General features: G+C 39.3%; 2 protein-coding genes across 5 annotated transcripts in view; one reads left to right on the top strand and one right to left on the bottom strand.

Moving 5' to 3' along the window:
* The window catches only part of GPR137C (G protein-coupled receptor 137C), a 78,905-nt gene extending 73,357 nt beyond the window's left edge, over positions 1–5,548 (bottom strand). Inside the window, exon 1 of one of the 2 annotated variants that reach the window (XM_074393930.1) lies at positions 4,849–5,548. In XM_074393930.1, the coding sequence (XP_074250031.1) occupies positions 4,849–5,292 (444 nt within the window). In that variant the 5' untranslated portion in view covers positions 5,293–5,548. The remainder of the gene's footprint in view (positions 1–4,848) is intronic. The other variant, XM_003930586.4, reaches the window with a different exon arrangement.
* A 368-nt stretch (positions 5,549–5,916) lies between these two features.
* TXNDC16 (thioredoxin domain containing 16) overlaps positions 5,917–19,098 on the top strand; it is a 130,532-nt gene continuing 117,350 nt past the window's right edge. For 2 of the 3 annotated variants that reach the window (XM_039469220.2, XM_074393931.1), the window contains exons 1-4: positions 5,917–6,122; positions 13,340–13,439; positions 14,745–14,980; positions 15,952–16,034. In XM_039469220.2, the coding sequence (XP_039325154.1) occupies positions 14,818–14,980; positions 15,952–16,034 (246 nt within the window). In that variant the 5' untranslated portion in view covers positions 5,917–6,122; positions 13,340–13,439; positions 14,745–14,817. The remainder of the gene's footprint in view (positions 6,123–13,339; positions 13,440–14,744; positions 14,981–15,951; positions 16,035–19,098) is intronic. The other variant, XM_039469221.2, reaches the window with a different exon arrangement.

The following is a 19,098-nucleotide window of genomic DNA, read 5'->3' on the forward strand; positions in this document are numbered from 1 at the left end:
CCAGCCACCTCCTCGCAATCACAGAAATGATGTGAATTTAGGCTTCAAACTTGTGCAAGAATAAGCTTGTTTTGCATTCCCACAGAAGACTTTTATTTCTCAATTTGCACCCCCTATCTAGCTCTGAGGACCTGCTTATTTTCCTAGCTCATCTGCCGAAGGCATACACTTAAAGGATTCTGGCATTATGCTAGAGGGGATGGAGTCTTTAATCAGACTTCACTGCAAGGTATAGCCTGCAATACTTCCCTACATCCTCAATGCACAAAATTAAAATCTGTGCTGTAGGCTAACAGGAGGCAGCGGAAAATCACTCCTATCCTACCCTACCCTCAAGACACACATTTCTGTGGTATTTTATTCTGAATTTGCATTTTGGTGATTTTTTTTTTTTTTTTTTTTGGTAGTTTCTAGCCTTTCCTTGCCAACCCAATCATGCATTGAAGAAGACTACTCTCTGCAGCATTGTTAGGCATTTCTCTAAATTTCTGGTCAGCCAGATGACTCTGGCGTCTACTTCTTTAAACTAGGAGTCACACGCAGTGGATGAAAGGAGGAGTTTGCTAGACAGTGAAAAACATTTGAAACAGTTTGAAAATGGGAAAGCAAGTTAGAGAATCACTAAATAATAAAGAAGTGATGTATCCAGGAAAGTTCATGGTATAGGAAGAAATTACTTGATAAGACTTTATAGCACCTAAGCTATACAGTAGTCTCACATCTGATACATGTTAGCCATATAATCTTGGACAAATCACATTTCTTTTCTATCTATTTCACTGGAGTTGTGAAGATAAATGTTACAAAGTGCTTTGAAAATACCAATTTCATAAAATATAGGCATTAGAATCATGTCTTTTGTTACAGAAATGTATCTGAAACTTTTGCCTCACAGATGATTTCAGGAGAAGATAGTGAAAAAAATTTAGTAAATTCAGACAAAAAGTTTATGATCAGTTATGGATAAAAGTAAAACATTGAACTAAACCACTGTTTCTGGTAAACAGTAACTGACTCAGGATATGACACTTGTCTTACAGACTTTTCTATTTTGTAGAATTTGTTGAAACTAAATTAGCAAAGCCCTAATTAGTATGGGCCATTTGCCATGATATAAAAATAGTTTCATACAATACAACACAACTCTATTTTATGTGAAATCTTTTAGGTAGAAAATAAAATTCCAGACAGTTCATAATTTACCTCAAATGTTCATCAAAATAAAGTTAACTTCCACATTATTAGATGGCTAAATATTTTCTAAATTTTGATCTTTTTAGTGTCATTCAATACCATAATCACCATTGTTCTGATTGCTAGAGATAAAAATATGTAAAACAACTTCTTATCCTCAAGAAATTTCTATTTTAGGTGGTAGAAGTATGATTTCCATTTTTGTGGGAAATCACAGAACATAAAAAAATCAGTCAACCTGTAATTGGACTTGCATGTTAAAGTATTACCAATATTTGAAAGAATGTATCTACTGGCAGGGACAATAATAGCATCCACAAATGTAAGCATTAAGATTTTGAATTTAATTTTCCTAGCTATTTTGGCATTGTGATTAAATCACTGTACTTTATCCTGATTAAGCAACTGGCACTCATAAGACCAAATTGCAAGTAAAAACTTCAATATGTTGAAGATGAACTCATTGATTTTGGCATGCATCACAACACTCCAAGATGGTATACCATCAACTCTCATTTAAAAAAAAATTTAGATTCAGAAGGCTCATGTGCAGGTTTGTTACCTGGATATACTGTGAAGCTGTCAACGCTCCTTTTAAGTTCCTTCAACATGTTCTAATGGTGGATAGAATCGGTTTATCAGACAGTCTGTTTTAAATATTTAAGTCTTCTCTGGTCAATGTCCAGGAGTGTGAACTCTTCTCTGGTAAAGCTCATGTCCTACTGATACTGCCAGAAGTTCAATATGTGTTTTTAGATTAGTGTACAAGGTTTGGTTTTTCCCTCTCAGCTATTGGCTTCCAGGAGGTTAAGTATGAGACACTGAGAAGCTTAATTGTTTAAAAAAGGGCTACATTAGTCATCTCAATCCCATTCAAGTGTAGATGCCAAAAAAAAAAAAAAAAAGGTGTTTTAGGCAATTCTTAACTTTTCAAAAACAAAATGAGTTTTAGAATGTGTACCAAAATTACTCAAAGTAGTATTAGTTTGCTTTACTAACTTTTTATACTGATCCATGGTTCTTTATAATTAAGTCCTTAAAGTTACTCTTACTGAGAATCAGAAAAAACAAATGCTTCAAACAAGTGAAAAGTCATATGGAACTGGTATTTAATACAGCATACAGTAAAGACGGAGTGAGTTGGTAATCAAGTTACACAATTACTCAAAAAAGATATAGGGGCTTTCAGTTAAAAAGAAATAAGCATCAGTTAAGTCATATTTGTCACCACATAGGCTTTCCCTACCACTTTGGCATAATATGAAGAACTCACTAGGAAAAACTTCATTAATTCAGAATGATCAATGGAAAGTATACTTCCAGTTGCATGGAATTTATGAAAAAACGTGAACTCAATTACTCTCTTAAATATAAGTTCCTGGTGATTTTATCTAATGAAAAGAGAAATAATTTCTGGTTAAGAGATCTCCTTTCAAAAAATTGACAATTTGTTCTCTTAGGCACAATGGTGTCCTAAAATTGTTAATTCAATTATAAAAACATGAGGATAGACAAACAACTTACACCTTTTTAAGCAGACATTACAAAGGAAAAAAGCTTTATCCCACCTTCTTTTCCAAATTATATTTTCCAGGTTAATAGAGTTTAACCATCACACAAACGAGATTCATTTAACAGGAAGACTTTTAGATTGTAAATTCTTCCTCACTAGCTTGGAATATTACCTCAAAAGTGTGAAGACCCCATCTAGATTCTCTATTTTATGCTATATAAGCCTACCTTCAGAATTTTGAGCTTAAATATGGATCCTTTTTTGTGATGTGTTTACCCACTTTGTGTTTACCTGGGGGAGCTATTGACTGGGAGAGGGTAACAAGGGAACCTTCTGCGACACTGAAAATGCTTTGTATGTTAATCTGGGTGGTGGTAACACGGGTGTATACAGAAGTAAAATTTCATCTAGCTGCGCATTTAAGATTGTGGACTTTACGGTATACGTTATACCTTTAGAAGTAAAGAGTGTTTACCCACTTTATGAAATGCCTACCAACTATACACAGTGAATCACTCATATGATTTTGTAAATCAAGATGTATACGGAAAAAAGTCATCTGATGCTCCTCGCATAAGGATTGCTAGTCACTTTCAGGTAAACAACTGAAGCTAGAGTAAAGGCTTCAGTGTTGAGAAGGCACTAACACACTATCTGAAATGGTGGCAGGAAGATTATAATGTATCAGTTTAAGTATAAAGGGTAGCAGTGTTATAACAGCTTAAACAACAACTAGAACATCCCCAAGTAAGTTACACGACTATGGCGTCATCGTTGGATTTGTGATAACCTATGCTTCTTATTTCTGCTTACGGTTTGGGTTTCTGTCTTTGTATTGCTTGGACTTTCAAAGAATGGAGAAAGAAAAGAATGAAAGTTAAATTAGTATTGTTGTTTTTAGTGTGCTAAACAGTTGACATTAGGACTGATTTTAAAATTATGCATTCTACTTCCCATGTATTAAAGGAGAAAAGAGTTGTTTATCCAGAAAACATAAACAATTAACATACGTCTTTTTTTAAACTTTTGCTTGGAACTACATTAATTATGATCACCTCAAAAAAAAAAAGCCTTTGAGAGGATTAGCTGCATAGGCCAATATTATTCTATATTAGTCTGTATTAAGCGTATGACGTCACCTTGCTGCCTCCCCTTCTCAAGCTTTTCTTTCGGGTGGAAGGAGGACTTCTTTTGGGGAAAATCTTAAAATATTATGGCTTAAATACTACAAGCTGACACAAGATTGACAACCTTACACTCCCAAACCTGTTTGAAATGGGTCAAATACCTAAGCGCTGCAGAACAATGCAATCCAACCCGCAATTCCCCATAAAAGAGAAAGGGGGTGTGATTCGGTTCCAGTTATTAAGCAAGTTACTGTAAAAACAGTTTGGTGGTTTTGTTTCTGAAATAGGCACAGGTTGAGCTAGTATTTTTTCCCCCCTTAATTAGCTCCAAAAAAGACTATGCTATAGGAGGTAGGATAAACCGCTAAAGCAGGAAGCAACTGGGGCAAACATTCAGGGCTTTATGGAGGTCCTGATCCTGATCCTCTGCATTGGTTATTGATCATCAACCCTGCTGGGGAACTATCGAACGGAATTTGTGTGAGGCTTATCGAGCCACAGGAAAGGAGATGCAGGAGGGAATATAAGCTTCTAATAAAAGAAACGCAGCAACAATAGCAGAGGAACAGCTCTGCCTGGTGACGTAATGGCTGGCAGCAGTCCAGCTTCAGTAGAGCTGCTGCTACCTCAGCACCCAACCTCCCTCCACACAGTCCGGCTTCAGCAGAGCCACCGGGGCTGTTACTTTTTGCGAAGCCACTTTGTTGATGCCACCAACGCCTTACCTCGGAGGGCCAGAACCGAACAAAGGGTTCCTTCCGTTGCTGTTTTAAGTTCTTTGACACACACACTCTCACCCCCTAGCCCCGGACCCCTCAGTAACCGAGCCAATCAGTCGCTTAAGTTTAGGGCGAAAACACCGGCTCACATTCCAGGTGTGCCTCAGTTTCCCCAGGCTGGTTTCGACGACGCCTCTCATTGCCCACCCCCCGCCCCCGCCGGTCCTCAGCGGGAGTTGATCCGGGCGGCCCCGCGCACCCGCCCGGGCCCTGCATGCCGGCCCTCCCGCCTTACCTCCGCCAGGTAGAGGTTGAGGAGACAGAGCGTGGAGAACTGGAGACAGGAGGGGAAGCAGTAGAGCAGCCAGTGGGGGAAGAAGTGCAGGTGAGCGGGCGGCCGGAGCAAGGGCAGGGAGCCGCTGAGCGAGAAGGCGGCGGAGAAGAGGGTGGTCCTGAGCGCTGCCCACAGGAGACAGAGGAAGAGGCAGAGGCTCTGGTAACTCAGCCGCCGCTCGCGGTAGAGGAGCAGCCGCCACAGCTGCAGGTAAGCAAAGGCGAAGAGCGCGGCGTAGAGCAGGGCGTGCAGGACGCTCAGCGCCAACTGCACGGAGCCCGGCACCGCGGCGCCTGAGGCGGCAGCTACGGCGCCTCCGCCTCCGCCGCCCCCGCCGGGCGTGGAGGGCTCGCGGCCGGCCGCGGGGGCGGCAGCGGCCGCCGGACCCGGCACTGACACCCTCATCAGGGGGCGGAGGGTCGGGCGAGCGAGCGCGGGAAGGAAGGGGCTGGACTCGGAGCCGCCGTCGAAGGGGAGAAGGACTGCCCCCTTACCCCCCACCCACCCCAACCTCTAACCCCAGGAAGCGCCGTGACGGGACGCGGAGTCCCGCGCAGAGCAGCCGCGGCTCCCCCCCCGACCCCGCCTCCTCTTTTCCCCACCCCCGCCGGGGGTCTCGGCTCCGGCAGCGGCTCGGCTCCGCAGCTGCAAAAAACAACTCTCGGCTGGAGACAATCAGCTGAGAAACCCGAGCATTTGAGGCGCTCGCTCCGCACTGTGGGCTCCCGCCGATTGGCCCAGGCGGGCACGCCCCCCGAGCGCCGCACTCGGAAGGCCACTGGCCGCAGGACCCGTCGCTCGATGTCCCCGAGATCTGATTGGGCACCTACTTTCCCTACTTTCTCCCTCCCCGTTACTTCTCATCCGCGCTGCTGATTGGCCCAGCTACTGCACCGCCCGTTCGCGCCGGCGGGAGGACTCTGTAATCGTCTGTCACTCTCGCTCCGCCCCCGGCGCTTCCCATTGGTTAGAGAGTCCCTCGCGTAGGGAGCACGAGGAGAAGGAGGAGCTTCGCGGTTTGTTTTTTGCTCTAGAGGCCGACTCTGCCGAGCGGGTGGTGGCCGCAGGCTGGGTGGGAGCGGTGCCGCGCCTTCGCAGGTAGGCCAAGTGATTCTCGGCTGTCCGGCTAGCGTGGCACGGCCTCGCCTTCTGCCTCCTCCGTCGTGTCGCGGCGGGAACTGTTGGCCGCGCGGCCTCGGGAATGGCCCGGGTCCCCGCCCGCAGATCCTGGGCAGGTAGGTGACAGAGCGGGTCCTTCAGGCTGTGGGCTCCGCCTGCAGACCCGGGGGTTCAGACGAAGCAGTTTTCTGTAGCAGGGCTGTACTGCAGAGCTCTGGAGTCTGACTTAGGACACCCGCCTCTGGGGCATCGAAGGGCCTCACCTGGAGCTTCCTGAGGGAGTTTTACCTTCTCTTTTCGCTGCAGGAATGGCGGGAAAACACTGGAGCTCTTTCTGGGTCGAGGGGATGGAAACGGGCGACCGGGAGATCCGGAGCTCTTAAGTGAAAGACCCTTTCCTCCCAAGGGAAATGTCTCTTAAGGAAGAATGGTGGTAGTATCCGATCGATGTTGAAGCGATCTGTGACTAAGGGGAAGCTGGTTCTTTGAAACTTAGAATTTGGGAGGATGCTCTGGGCCTAAGGTTTGGGGAAAAGGCAGAAAGAGACTTGTAAGTCTGACGATTGCCTGGAAAGGAAAAATATTCTATGCTGTTTAAATTCCACATATATTGAAGCCTTGGACCTGTGTATGGTAGACGGTGGCGCTATTCCTGGGGCTCAGAGAGAAAAATATATGCTATGTTACTGCTGTGAAGAAGCAAGGAATAAACAGGTTGACTAACGTATATTGGACCAGCACATAGTTGTTGACTGCTTTTCTTCCCTGTTTGGGAATAAAGTTAGCAAATAATGCAAAATTAAGAGGAAATAATTTGTTTTCTTTAGAATATACAGCACATTATGAATTCAGTATCCTTTGAAAGACATTCATTGCTTGGAGCAACCAAGACCCAGCTTTTCTTACTTCACCATCCTTTGTCCTATGCTTTTTTTTTTTTCTTTTTTCTTTTTTCATGCAGGGTCTCGTTCTGTCACCCAGGCTGTAGTGACAGCTCACTGCAAACCTCCACGTCCTAGGCTCAAGCAGTCCTCCCACCTCAGCCTCCCAAGTAGCTGGGACTACAGGCACGTGCCACCGTGCCCGCCTAATTTTTTTTTTTTTCCTATATGTTGTCCAGGCTGACCTTTTCCCGATGCTTTGCCCAAGAAGAGTGTTGCTTTCTTTTTTCCTGGCTAAGTATTCCACAGGGAACTTTAAAGTCCATTTCGTACTCTAGATTCTGAGACAGTAGTTTGTCCAGGTACCAGATGCTAGTGTGGTTTGGGTTCCTTATAGGTATGCTGACAATCCGTGGTAGATATACAGGCATGGCACTGTTACATAGACATCTCTCAGATGAAGCATTCAGCTGAGCAGGTAGAGAGTGCAGTGTACCAGAGGGTACGACTTGCTCTAAGAAGTTAACAGGCCGAATCCAACTTTTATCATTTGGAGAAGGATTCATTTTTATTGGAACCTAAGAACTTCATCTCATGTATTTTTAGAGAATGTGATCAGGGCAGTACACAGTTTTCTTCAAATAGGAGACAGGATGCTCATGACTGCAGTGAGGTCATTGATTGCAGTAATGTGCTGAAGCATTTAAATTAAGCATAAAATCAGAGTTCTGTGATTTTAGGCACTTGTCAAAATCAAGGGTGCCACGTATTCTCTGGCATGGCCTATTTGCATCTTCTGTAATCATTGAGGTGCACATTTCAAGTCATCAGTAGACTTTTATTACAAAAGCATTTTTCTTTTTCTCCTTTATTCTCCGCTCAGAGTGATAGTAAACATCTGGATAGTACCCATATTAATTTTAGGTCTTTGCCTGTGAGACTTACCTACCACCTGCCATTCATCAGTAAGAGCAAGTCTGGATAGCCTCCTCCTTTCTGCTTTTTCTGGGGATGAGAGTATGTCTGGTGGGGTGGGGAGTGAGGGTGCACATAGAGGATTTTTCTCCTAACTGCTTTGAAAAGGCTCTAAAGGGGAGAGTTGTAGATTTCTTTTATTGCCTCTTTGGGTCTGAAATGATAAACTGTGTTGAGATTGAATCAACATTTTATTTGAGACTGGTTCAGTGAGCAGGTTCTGTTCTCCAGTAGCAGCATTAAACTGTAAGTAAGCTGACTTCAGACAGAATGTTCTTACAGGAACTTTGTAAGCATTATATGCTCCATTTGTTGCAAAATATGAAGTGTTTCTTTTTCCTGAGTATGATGCCCACAGATGTTGATACAAATTAATTTCCTCTTTTTCCTAAGAGGGAAAGCTATTAAATTTATGGTTCGTAAGGGAATATTAGGTCTGTAAAGGGGGAACTAACCAAGGGTTTCCTACAAAAGCTTGGTGTCAGCTATTCTAAAATTTAAACGTGCCCAAATGCATAAAGATTTAATATTGTTGTTCCAAGAGGATAGATGACCCTAGCACAGTAGTCTTTCAAACATTTAAAAACAGAACTGTTTGTCAGTTACTATCGTATACGGTACCCTATACCAAAATGGGATTGGTGGAGCCAATGAGAGCTACCAGCTTTTCTACCTGCCTAAGGACCACAAAGGCAAATCCTCATACTGTTTCCTTACTACCAAGAAGACTAGTGTTTTCTTTTGAAGTACTTCCTCCTTGATGTGCTTTGGAGCTTAATATTTGGATGCTGAAAAAACACACTTTTGTTGCCTTGAGCATTTTGTGTGCATGCTTTAGCCCTTTTCTACTGTTATCTCACCAAGCCATTCTTACAGTGCTGTTACCCTCTTATGTTAGTCCTTAGTTACATGTCACTCATTCTTTCTATTATTTAAATCAGCTGTGCATACATACTTCTTTAGAGTTAAGGGATGAGACAAAAGTTACATGTTATATGCCAACTCTGACCCATGCCAGCAGGAACATTATACTGAAGGATTGAGAGCCTTTTCCAACCCTAAGAGTCAATGTCAACATGTAGTTGGGAGGTGTATCTGTAGTATTGGCAGACATTCTGTAGTTATGGAAAACACTTACCTATGACTTTTCCCCTCTTTTGGTATTGGCATCTGTTGTGGTAATAGTCAATTGCATTTTAAAGAGTCATCTTCTTTAGAATCTTCCTACAGTGGAATTGGGTCAATTTCCTATGAATTCTTTGAAATACATTGCTTTAAAATCTAGGATATAGATTTTATGTTCAAGTCATAATCCTTTTACCCATTGCTAAGACCAGGTGTACTGATAGTGCTAGACTAGGTTATACTGTGGAAACAACCCCAAAACCTGAGGAGTTTAAAATAATTTATTTTATTTTTTATTATTATTTTTTTCTGAGACAGAGTTTCACTCTTGTTGCCCAGGCTGGAGTGCAGTGGCACTATCTTGGTTCACTGCAACCTCTGCCTCCTAGGTTCAAGCAATTCTCTTGCCTCAGCCTCTGAAGTGGCTGAAATGACAGGCTCTCGCCGCCATGCCCAACTAATTTTTTGTATTTTTAGTACAGACAGGGTTTCATCATGTTGGCCAGGCTGATATTGAACTCCTGACCTCAGGTGACTCACCTTCCTCAGCCTCCCAAAGTGCTGGGATTATAGGCATGAGCCACCATGCCAGGCCTAATAGTTTGTTTTATAGTCATGCTGGATCAGCTGGGAACTTTCCCCATGTTGTTCTCTTTCTGGGACTTGGGCTGACAGACAAGGCCTAATTTTGAGTGTTATCAGTCATCATGGCAGAGGGAAAACGTATTGTGATTCATTATACATGTATACTGACTCTTAAAGGCTTCCAGAAGTACATGTTACCTTGGACGTTTCATTGACCAAATCAAGTCATGGCTATACCTAAGTCATGGAAGTGAGAGGTACAATTTTAACGTGCAGAGAACGAGAAACATTTGAACAGCCCTCTCTTGTCAACAAATACTTTCCTTCCTATATGTAGTTCATTCTTAGCTTTTTTTGGTGGCGATAATTCAAAATTTCCATCTTCACTGTGTGAAGCCTAAAGTTCAGAATCTCTGAGTAATGCCCAGCAGTGGTCATCTCTATACTGGTCTAGATAGAATTTATTTGTTTCCCACCCCCTGTTGAATACATAAGGCAGTGTTGGGAGAGAGAAGTTTTTAAGTGTTTTCATTTGGAGAGAGGAAGAATGGAAGAGACACACCAGAATCTAGACTGTAGCAATCTACAGTTGAAATCTCTCTGGGAAGGTGTTTCCAGGGCTCTAGTTCTGTTCCCTGAGTTCTCTAGGCCAGTTTAAAGAACAACAATAACGTAACACAATAGACATGAATTACAGAAAAAGTGAAATAAAGAGCATCAAATTACAAGCCCAATTTAAAAATTATTATTAGATTCAACAAACATAAAATTACTGTGTGAAATTGCTATAAAATCTCCTAAACATTTACATTCCACTTCTGTAGTTATGTTATTTAGACCAGTAACAAATAGTGCCTACTCTGCACGTGCCCTACAGCATAGTTCTCCATGGTTCTTGGTTTTGCCCTGTGTGAGATTCTTAAATTTTTATTACTCTTGACCACAACCGAAATATGGCCTCTTTCTGTGGCTGAGCAGTTTTGTCAGTTTGCTTTGTGACCATGGACAGGTGGGGGTGGGGTCTAAGGATTGTTTCAAGTTTTGAACATCTAGTCTTTTGGCTGGCAATTCTCTGAGTATTTTTCTTTTAATACCTTGTTAAACACCACTAACAGCAACCGCAACCATTACACAGTATTAATCTGTCTTCCAACCTCTTCTTTTAAGGCTATAAATAAGTTCATTAGCCACAGGAACTTAGGTACATATTCATTTATGTTAATCAGGTACATGTCATCTCTAAATTATTGTAGTGACAGTTTTATCAAATGTTTTGTCACTTGTTAATGTGGGTCACTTGCTGAGCTCTGGTCTCTGATAAATGTTTTCCTCAGTAGGCCCACAACAGTTTCTATGCTGTTTGGCTGCTAAGCCAGTGTTTTGGAGTTTTCGTTAAGGTGGCATCTCACTTCTAGTTTATACACAGGTTAAGATAGACTAGTTTATGCTGCTATGATAACTCCTGCCATCTCAGTGGCTTAAAACAGCAAGTTCTATTTCTTCCTATGTCACATGCTCATTACACCTTAGCTGGGAGTTCTCTGTGTTATGCTCATGCTCACAGAATAGACACCATTTGGACAGTAAACCCTGGCTTTATTAACACTAGCTGCGGGAACTGTTTCCTTAAAGAGACAGAGGCCACTTTTGCTCGCATTTTATTGGCCACAGTAAGTCATATAGTGGTCCTAACTAACTAACTTCACCAGAGTTGGGGGATGAACGGAGCTTAAGTGTAATCAGTAACTGCAAGAAGAACTAGAACTGTACGAATGAACTATAACACCAAGGTAACAAGGCCACGTGTCTCTGAAGGTACTCATCACTTGGTTCTGATATCTAGATTTTTGTAGTATTAAGTTTTTGGTTTTTGTTTGTTTGTTTTTTAGACAGGGTCTTCCTCTTTCACTGAGGCTGGATTGCAGTGGCGTGATCATGACTCGCTGTAGGCTCAATCATGATCACATTTAGCTTCCTGGGTAGCTGGGGCTACAAATGTGTGCTACCATGCATGGCTACATTTTTTTTTTTCCCTACTTTTTCTAGAGACAGGGTCTCTGTGTTGTGTAGGCTGCTCTTGAACTCCTGGGCTCAAGTGATCTTCCTGCCTTGGCCTCACAAAGGGCTGAGATTATAAGCATGAGCCACTGTGGCTGGCCAAGTATTGTTTTTCATTCCCTTTTCTAATTGCTGTAGGTAAAAAGAAGTCACCAAGTACCTTTTGTATCTTTGTTTTCACTCTCTTCTTGTTGATATTCCCTTTCCCCACTCACATTCTCAAAGCCTTTAGTTAAGATCTTTCTATGAGGACAGCATGTCTTTGAGGAAATGCATTTTATTTTCCATGCATGTGAAATGTCCACTCTTCCATGGCCCTACAAGGTAGATATCCTCCCCCTACTCTCTTGCCCCCATTTCTTCTTCCTTAGAGGCAGTTACTTTCAACTGCTCACTGTTTGTTTTAGCATTGACCTTCCTATTTCCAATAAACTTGGTTTTCGGTTTTGTGAAAGTCGAAAATTTAGTTCTCTTTCATTTCTTTTGCCATCCCAGCTGCATGTTTCCTTACTTTCTATCTTCTCTTTCTCTCAACAGTTGTTAGGGTTTTGGTTAAATCATTATTCAGTATTTATTTCCTTATGAAGACATAAATTCTACTTCTAGCTGACCCATGGTGTATTCTTTGCTTTAAGTAATTTTAAAAATCATCAAATCTTACCAAAGATGGAACAAACTGCAGAGATTACTACTGAGTTCCTAACTCTAAACATATGTAAGAACAATCACCAATGTCTCTAACTGATTAAAAGCATAGTATTTCACATGTATAATCTTGTTTGTCTAGTGAGATAGAAGATATGGGAAAGAATTTAAGCATTGGCTATATGGTTAGACTTTTTGTGCTACAAAAATACATCCTAGGGGAAAAGAGTAATGTGTTAACACTAATGTCCAATTTAGTGTTAAAATAGTTAAATTATAACCTGGAGGCCAGGAAAGATGATATTTTATGCTAGAATCTTTCAACTGTGCTTTTAGTGTTGTACAGTTTAATTAGGTTATAGTTATTTCATATATAATAATGAATATTCCCTTAGCCTCAGAAATGCATGCATTTTCTCCAGAATATGAAGAAAATAGTGGATGACCTATTTTAAAACATCCCCATTAATATCAAGTAGCTTTAATATAGGTAGGTTTAAAGTGGTTATAATGTATAATCAATTTAAATGTCAATACCCCTTATGTCATTAAAATTACATTTATATAGATATACCTCTTATAGTTCTTGCTTCTCACTTTGAGTTTTTCAACTCTTGACTCATTATTAAAAATTGATGGCAATTTTTTTCACTGTTTGATATATACTATCTCTCATGAACAGAATTATTAGGAAATAACCAATGAGTAATTAGTTTATTTTTCTTTTTCAGAAATACTGACTTGTTAGGGAGAGATATTTTGTGTTTATTGATAATATTGAATGAGCAGAGTAAATAATTTAATATGATTTTTCATACATTTCAAATTCTTTATCATTTTATTCTTTGCTAAAAAATTCTACCTTATCCTTATGAGTATATAGAAATAATCTTTTGTTGTTTTTTCCTGTTGCTTATTTTGAGATACTGAGCTTGCATTTGGAAGAGATTGGTCCTGTTTGAAATTTTAAAAATACTAAAACAAAATTTTCACTTATAGCTATGGCTGTTTTTATATTATACTAATTTTTGTAAACTTTCTTCTTTTAAATGTCGATAACATAGATCATCAGTAGAAAACTTCCTGAAGTTGTTCAAGAAAAATTGAAAGTTGTGTAATAGAAAACTAAGAGAATTAACAGCAGATACAGAGGACAGCATGGAAGTAAGTACACCAGGAAAGAAGATGAGAGGAGGGTATCTAGAACAAATTTGAGTTCGGAACATATAATTGAACTAAAGTATGAGTTGAAAAAGATATTTCATTTTTAAGCAGTATAAAGAAACCTAAGTGTTATGCGTTATAAAATATGTATATTTAGAAGGAATGTTCTTCCATTGAATTTTTTTTTTTTCCTGCCTCAGGTTTATTTGTACAAGTAGCACAAGAGGACCCCAGACCCATGCAGATGGCAGCCTGGGGGGGTGGGTGGTTGCACCAGTCCTTCTGTCCTCATGTTGGTAGACAGAGATATCTACTCTGCAAGCCTTTTTAGGGGGCTGGGCACCTTTGGGAGCCTGAACTGAAACTGCAGCTGTGGCTGCAGCCTGGGCCTTGGTTTATTCCTTGGCCTTGGCCTTTGGCCAGCGGAGCCTGAGCCCCTTGACAGTGCAGGCGGGAGCACGCTTCCTAAGCTTGGGGTGGGCAATGTAAACAAGTCGATTAAGCTTGCAGCTGACACATTTTAGGATCTTGGGCTTAACCTCCTTGGGCTTTACAAGGGCCTTGATAGCCTCAGCACGTGCACTCGTGGCCTTGGCGTTGTTGGGCTGCATTTTCTTTAGGCCCTTCTTCTTGCGCTTCTTGGCAAAGAGCATGTTCCTCAGGAACATGGGATCCATCCCCTTAAGAGATTTCATATCTTTGTGATCAGGGTTTCTTGATACCATTTTTGTGCCATTTTCGGGACTGGTTGTGTGTGGTGTGGTTCTTGGACTTGGCCGTGTCTGTACCTAAGCCACAGTTCCCCTAATTCTGTTGTTTTAATAGGTTTCTTCTAGGGGATTTAAAGGAAAAAGAAAGTAAACTTATTAGGCATATTTTGGATGTCTCACTCCCATGTTAATGATATTAAATAATTATTTGATTATTTCTTATATTCAACTATAGGTAAAGAAAAACAAAATGTCCAATTTGAGAAATGGATTGGTTAATGTTTGAGAATTAATTTTAGAACCCTTGAAAATGACAATTAGCCTAGCATACTCTAGTAAAATCTATGAAATTTAAGATAATTAAGCATTTTTTAGATAACTTTAATATCTTTTCTAAGTATCAAAAATCAATAGTATTATCAAGTTGATGTTGTTATATATTGTCCCCCTTCAAATTTTTAATATATAGTAAAGTACTAGCAAAATCAAATGATAGGACTAATGACTTAGCTTTTTCTTTTTGTAGATTTTACTCCATTCATTCATTTAACAAATTCATTCAACAAACCCTTGTTGAATACCTTCTCTGTGCCAGGTGTTGTCTTAGGAAACAGAACACAGCAGTGAAGAAACAGACAAACTCTTCTGCTCATAGGCATCTGGGGCTGATGATGTCTTCCGGCTTCAGTGTGTTTAGAGTTGGGATCTCTTTTGCCATAATGTGCATTTTTTACATGCCAACAATAGACTCTTTACCAGAACTGAGCCCTCAGAAATATTTTAGTACATTGCAACCAGGAAAAGCCTCTTTAGCTTATTTTTGTCAAGCTGGTAAGTATTTTTAAAATTTGAATATGATTCTTGTGATGTTTTTATTGCTGTTTAATCAATAAGCACAGTGGGAGATTACTGTTAGGATTAATAATATGTGCTATACAGTTGTTACTATAATATGCCTGACTGGGTTTGAATCTAGCCCCTGCCACTTGGCCTGTGGTGTGACCCTGGTTAAGTCACTTAGCTTCTCTGTGTTTCTCTTTCGTCATCAATTCAGAAAGTATTGATGACGAAAGTACTTTATAAGTTTGTTGTGAGGATTAAATGAGTTTACTTATGTGCTTAGTTCATAGTAAATACTAGATAAGAATTGACTGCTAGTATAACATCTGAAAGAATACATTCTCATGTTTTTAGCATGTGACTATTTTAAGTTTTTTGAAACTTTAAATGTAGTACTGGTATTGCTTTAGATTAATACCCTGCTTTAGCTGCATTGTTAATTACACTGAATTAACTAATACAACATTGAACATAACTAATAATTTTTTAATAGTCAAATTCAAGTCTTCATGTCTTAAAAATGCTGTTCTTGGAATTAGTAAGTGAAGTGAGTACACATTTCTGTTGGCTCCCTTATTTTGCTTGTGATTTGAAAATGATATTTTAAAATCATTTTGAAAGTTTTTGTATGTGTACGTGTGTTATATATATGGTATTAAACTTGGAAGAATAATGCCAAATGTTACGTTTAAATTAAACACTTATTTATCATATTATTGTTTTAGGAAGCTTTTAAAATCTATTTACAAAGTTAAAATACATTATGATAAAAACATCAGAAATAAGAATAGTGAGGCAATAGTAAAATAAGGGCATGAAAACATGTGACGAGATATGTTTAGTCAATTATTTGTTCTTGTCTGCTAGTTGGACAAATGGATCTATTTCTTCTGTGTTTCAGATTTTAAGATTCATTTTTAGGGGGCATTTTATAAACATTAATGAAACAATTTTTATTTTAGATTCCCCAAGAACATCTGTATTTCTTGAAGAACTGAATGAGGCTGTTAGACCTCTGCAGGACTATGGAATTTCAGTTGCCAAGGTAGAAATATATTTATGTTAACTAAAATATTAGTGACAAACATCTTACAACTTTATGGCTTAAGACTGAATGTCTTAAAATACTTCTGTTTCATATGTTTTTCCAAACTGGAAATATATTTTTTTCATAAGAATAAACAGAAGCACAGAAAGATAGTTTCAGATTATTGCATAACATAGTACACATAGAGGGGACAAAAAGCTGTTTAAAAATTTTTAGCTTAGAATTTAACTTTATGTTGTAACCATTCTATTGGGCCTATGGCATCATTTTTCAAATCTATAGTTAGGTTTTTGTTGTTGTTTTATTTTGCCCAATGAATATTTCCTAGTAAGTAGCCACAGTTCAGCTGTTTTTAAGTTTTTATTAGCACAAACTGAAGTAACAAAGTGGAGGTAATTGAATAATTTTTTTCTATTCTTCTAAGTCTTTATAATTGTTTTTCACTTTTATTTTTAGAACAAAGTTATAACAACTCAACATTACATATTTAATTTTTTTTCTCAAAAAATGTTCAAACTTGCCATAGAGTATTACAGAAAATTTCCATATGCATCATGGATTAGACAGATATGTAAGCCTTTTAGTTAATTTATTTATTTATTTATTTATTTATTTATTTATTATTATTTTTTTTTATAAAGAAGAGGAAGAAAGAGGAAGAGGGAGAGAGGATGGGGGTATTGCTTTATTGCCCGGGCTAGAATGCAGTCTAAATATAGGTATGCCTATAATTGTCCTTAATAATGGAGACATGAAAGAAAATGAGGGAAGAGAATAGCAAACAAGGAGCCAACCAAGATTTCTTTTAAACTTCTAAGTTGATATGATGTGGTACTGATAAGAGTGTATATTTTGTATATTTAAAGTGGAGAGTTCTATAAATGTTAATTACATTTACTTGTTCCAGATCTGAGTTCAAGTCCTGAATATCGTTGTTAATTTTCTGTCTCATTGATCTGTCTAATATTAATGTTGAAGTCTCCCACTATTATTATGTGGGAGTCTAAGTCTCTTTATGTCTTGTATGTCTGCTTATTCCTGTATTGGGTGCGTATATATTTAGGATCTTTAGCTCTTCTTGTTGTTGCATTGATCCTTTTATCATTATATAATGTCCTTCTTTGCTTCTTTTGAACTTTGTTGCTTAATTGTAACTTCTGCTTTTTATTTATTTATTTTAGCTCTCTGTTTGGTTGGTAAATCTTTCTCCATCCCTTGTTTGGAGTCTTTGTATATCCTTGAATGTGAGATGGATCTGGATGCAGCATACTGATGGGTCTTAGTTTTTTATTCAAATTGCCTGTCTTTGGATTGGGGGATTTAGTCAATTTAAATTTAGAATTAATAATAATATATGTGAGTTTAATACTGCCATTAGCTGGCTATTTTGTCCATTAGTTGATGTATATTCTTCATTATATTGATGATCTTTTTGATAATTTTTTTAGAAAGGCTGATACTGTTTGTTCCTTTCATATGTGTAGTGGTTCTTTCAGAAGCTCTTGTAAAGCAGGCCTGGTGGTGATGAAATCTCTGAGTGCTTGCTTATTCACAAAAAACTTTATTTTTCCTTCACTTGTGAAGCTTAGTTTGGCTGGATGTGAAATTCTGGGTTGAAAGTTCTTTTCTTTAAGGATGTTGAATATTGGTCCCCACTCTCTTCTGGCTTGTAGGGTTTCTGCTGAGAGATCTGCTGTAAGTCTGATAGGCTTCCCTTTGTGGGTAACCTAACCTTTATCTCTGGCTGCCCTTAGTATTTTCTCCTTCATTTCAACCCTGGTGAATCTGACGATTATGTGCCTTGGAGTTGCTCTTCTTGAGGAATATCTCTGTGGTGTTCGCTGTATTACCTGGAGTTGAATATGCCTTTTAGTTAATTTAAACTTAGAATTTATACATCAGACAACTGAATGAGGGGTAACCCACTGATACTAAGTTCTTTCAGGTTAATGTCTACCTGACTTTCTGTGTACATTTTTTCTTAGTTCATTGGCCTTCCTCTTCTAAGAGATGTCTATTGTCACTCTTGGTCTCTGCAGCTAGAGTTCCCAGAGCAGGAAGCATAAAAAGGTTAACTAACATTGGCTATATACTTCAAAAAATATCTATTTTTTAAATGTGTCAGTTCTGTATGTGTAGAGATCTCAATTAACTTTGAACAACTGATTTCACTCTAGAATGATAATGGCAATCATCTCCAAGGATCTCTGAATAAAATTTAAAATTGAAACTTAGAAATGACATAGTAGGTTGGTATGAAACTCAAAAGGAATAATCATACTGTTGATCTAGTAACTGGTAGACTGTAACTAGTAACTATGCATATAGTAACTGGAATAGAGTGTTAAAGTTCATGCCCAAGCCGTGTTGCCCTTGTGAACTAACATAACTGAAACTCCTGATTTTACAGTGAGAATGCTGAGCTCTATCTAAAAAGGAGACAGTGGCGAATGAGTTAAACCCTTGTTGAATGCCTAGCTCAGTTCCTGGCACATAGTGCTCAGTAAGTGTTTGTGAGATTGAAATGAGCTTACCATATTTAATCTTCTTTTGGATGGAAAGATGACTAAGCCCCTGTCCTTTTCTTTAGAGAGTTTATGTCCTAAATAGGGAGGATAAAACACATTCACAAATCATTTTAATAACTAGCAGAACCTGATCATTGTAATAGGAGAGATACAAATAAAGTGCCTTGGAAGTTTTTTTTTGTTTTTTTTTTTTGAGGCAGTCTCACTCTGTCACCACGCTAGAGTGGAGTGGTGTGATCTCAGCTCACTGCAACCTCCACCTCCGGAGTTCAAACAGTTCTCCTGTCTCAGCCTCCCAAATAGCTGGGACTACAGGCGCACGCCACTACACCCGGCTAATTTTTGTATTTTTAGTAGAGACAGGTTTCACCATATTGGTCAGGCTGGTTTCAAACTCCTGACCTCAGGTGATCCTCCTGCCTCGGCCTCCCTAAGTGCTGGATTACAGATGTGAGCCACCACTCCAGGCCCATAGAAATTTAAAGGAAAGAAAACCCATATTTGGTTTTGAGGTGAAAAGTCACAGATGGTAT

Source organism: Saimiri boliviensis, chromosome 2 (genome assembly GCF_048565385.1).
Source record: "Saimiri boliviensis isolate mSaiBol1 chromosome 2, mSaiBol1.pri, whole genome shotgun sequence".
Taxonomy (NCBI): domain Eukaryota; kingdom Metazoa; phylum Chordata; class Mammalia; order Primates; family Cebidae; genus Saimiri; species Saimiri boliviensis.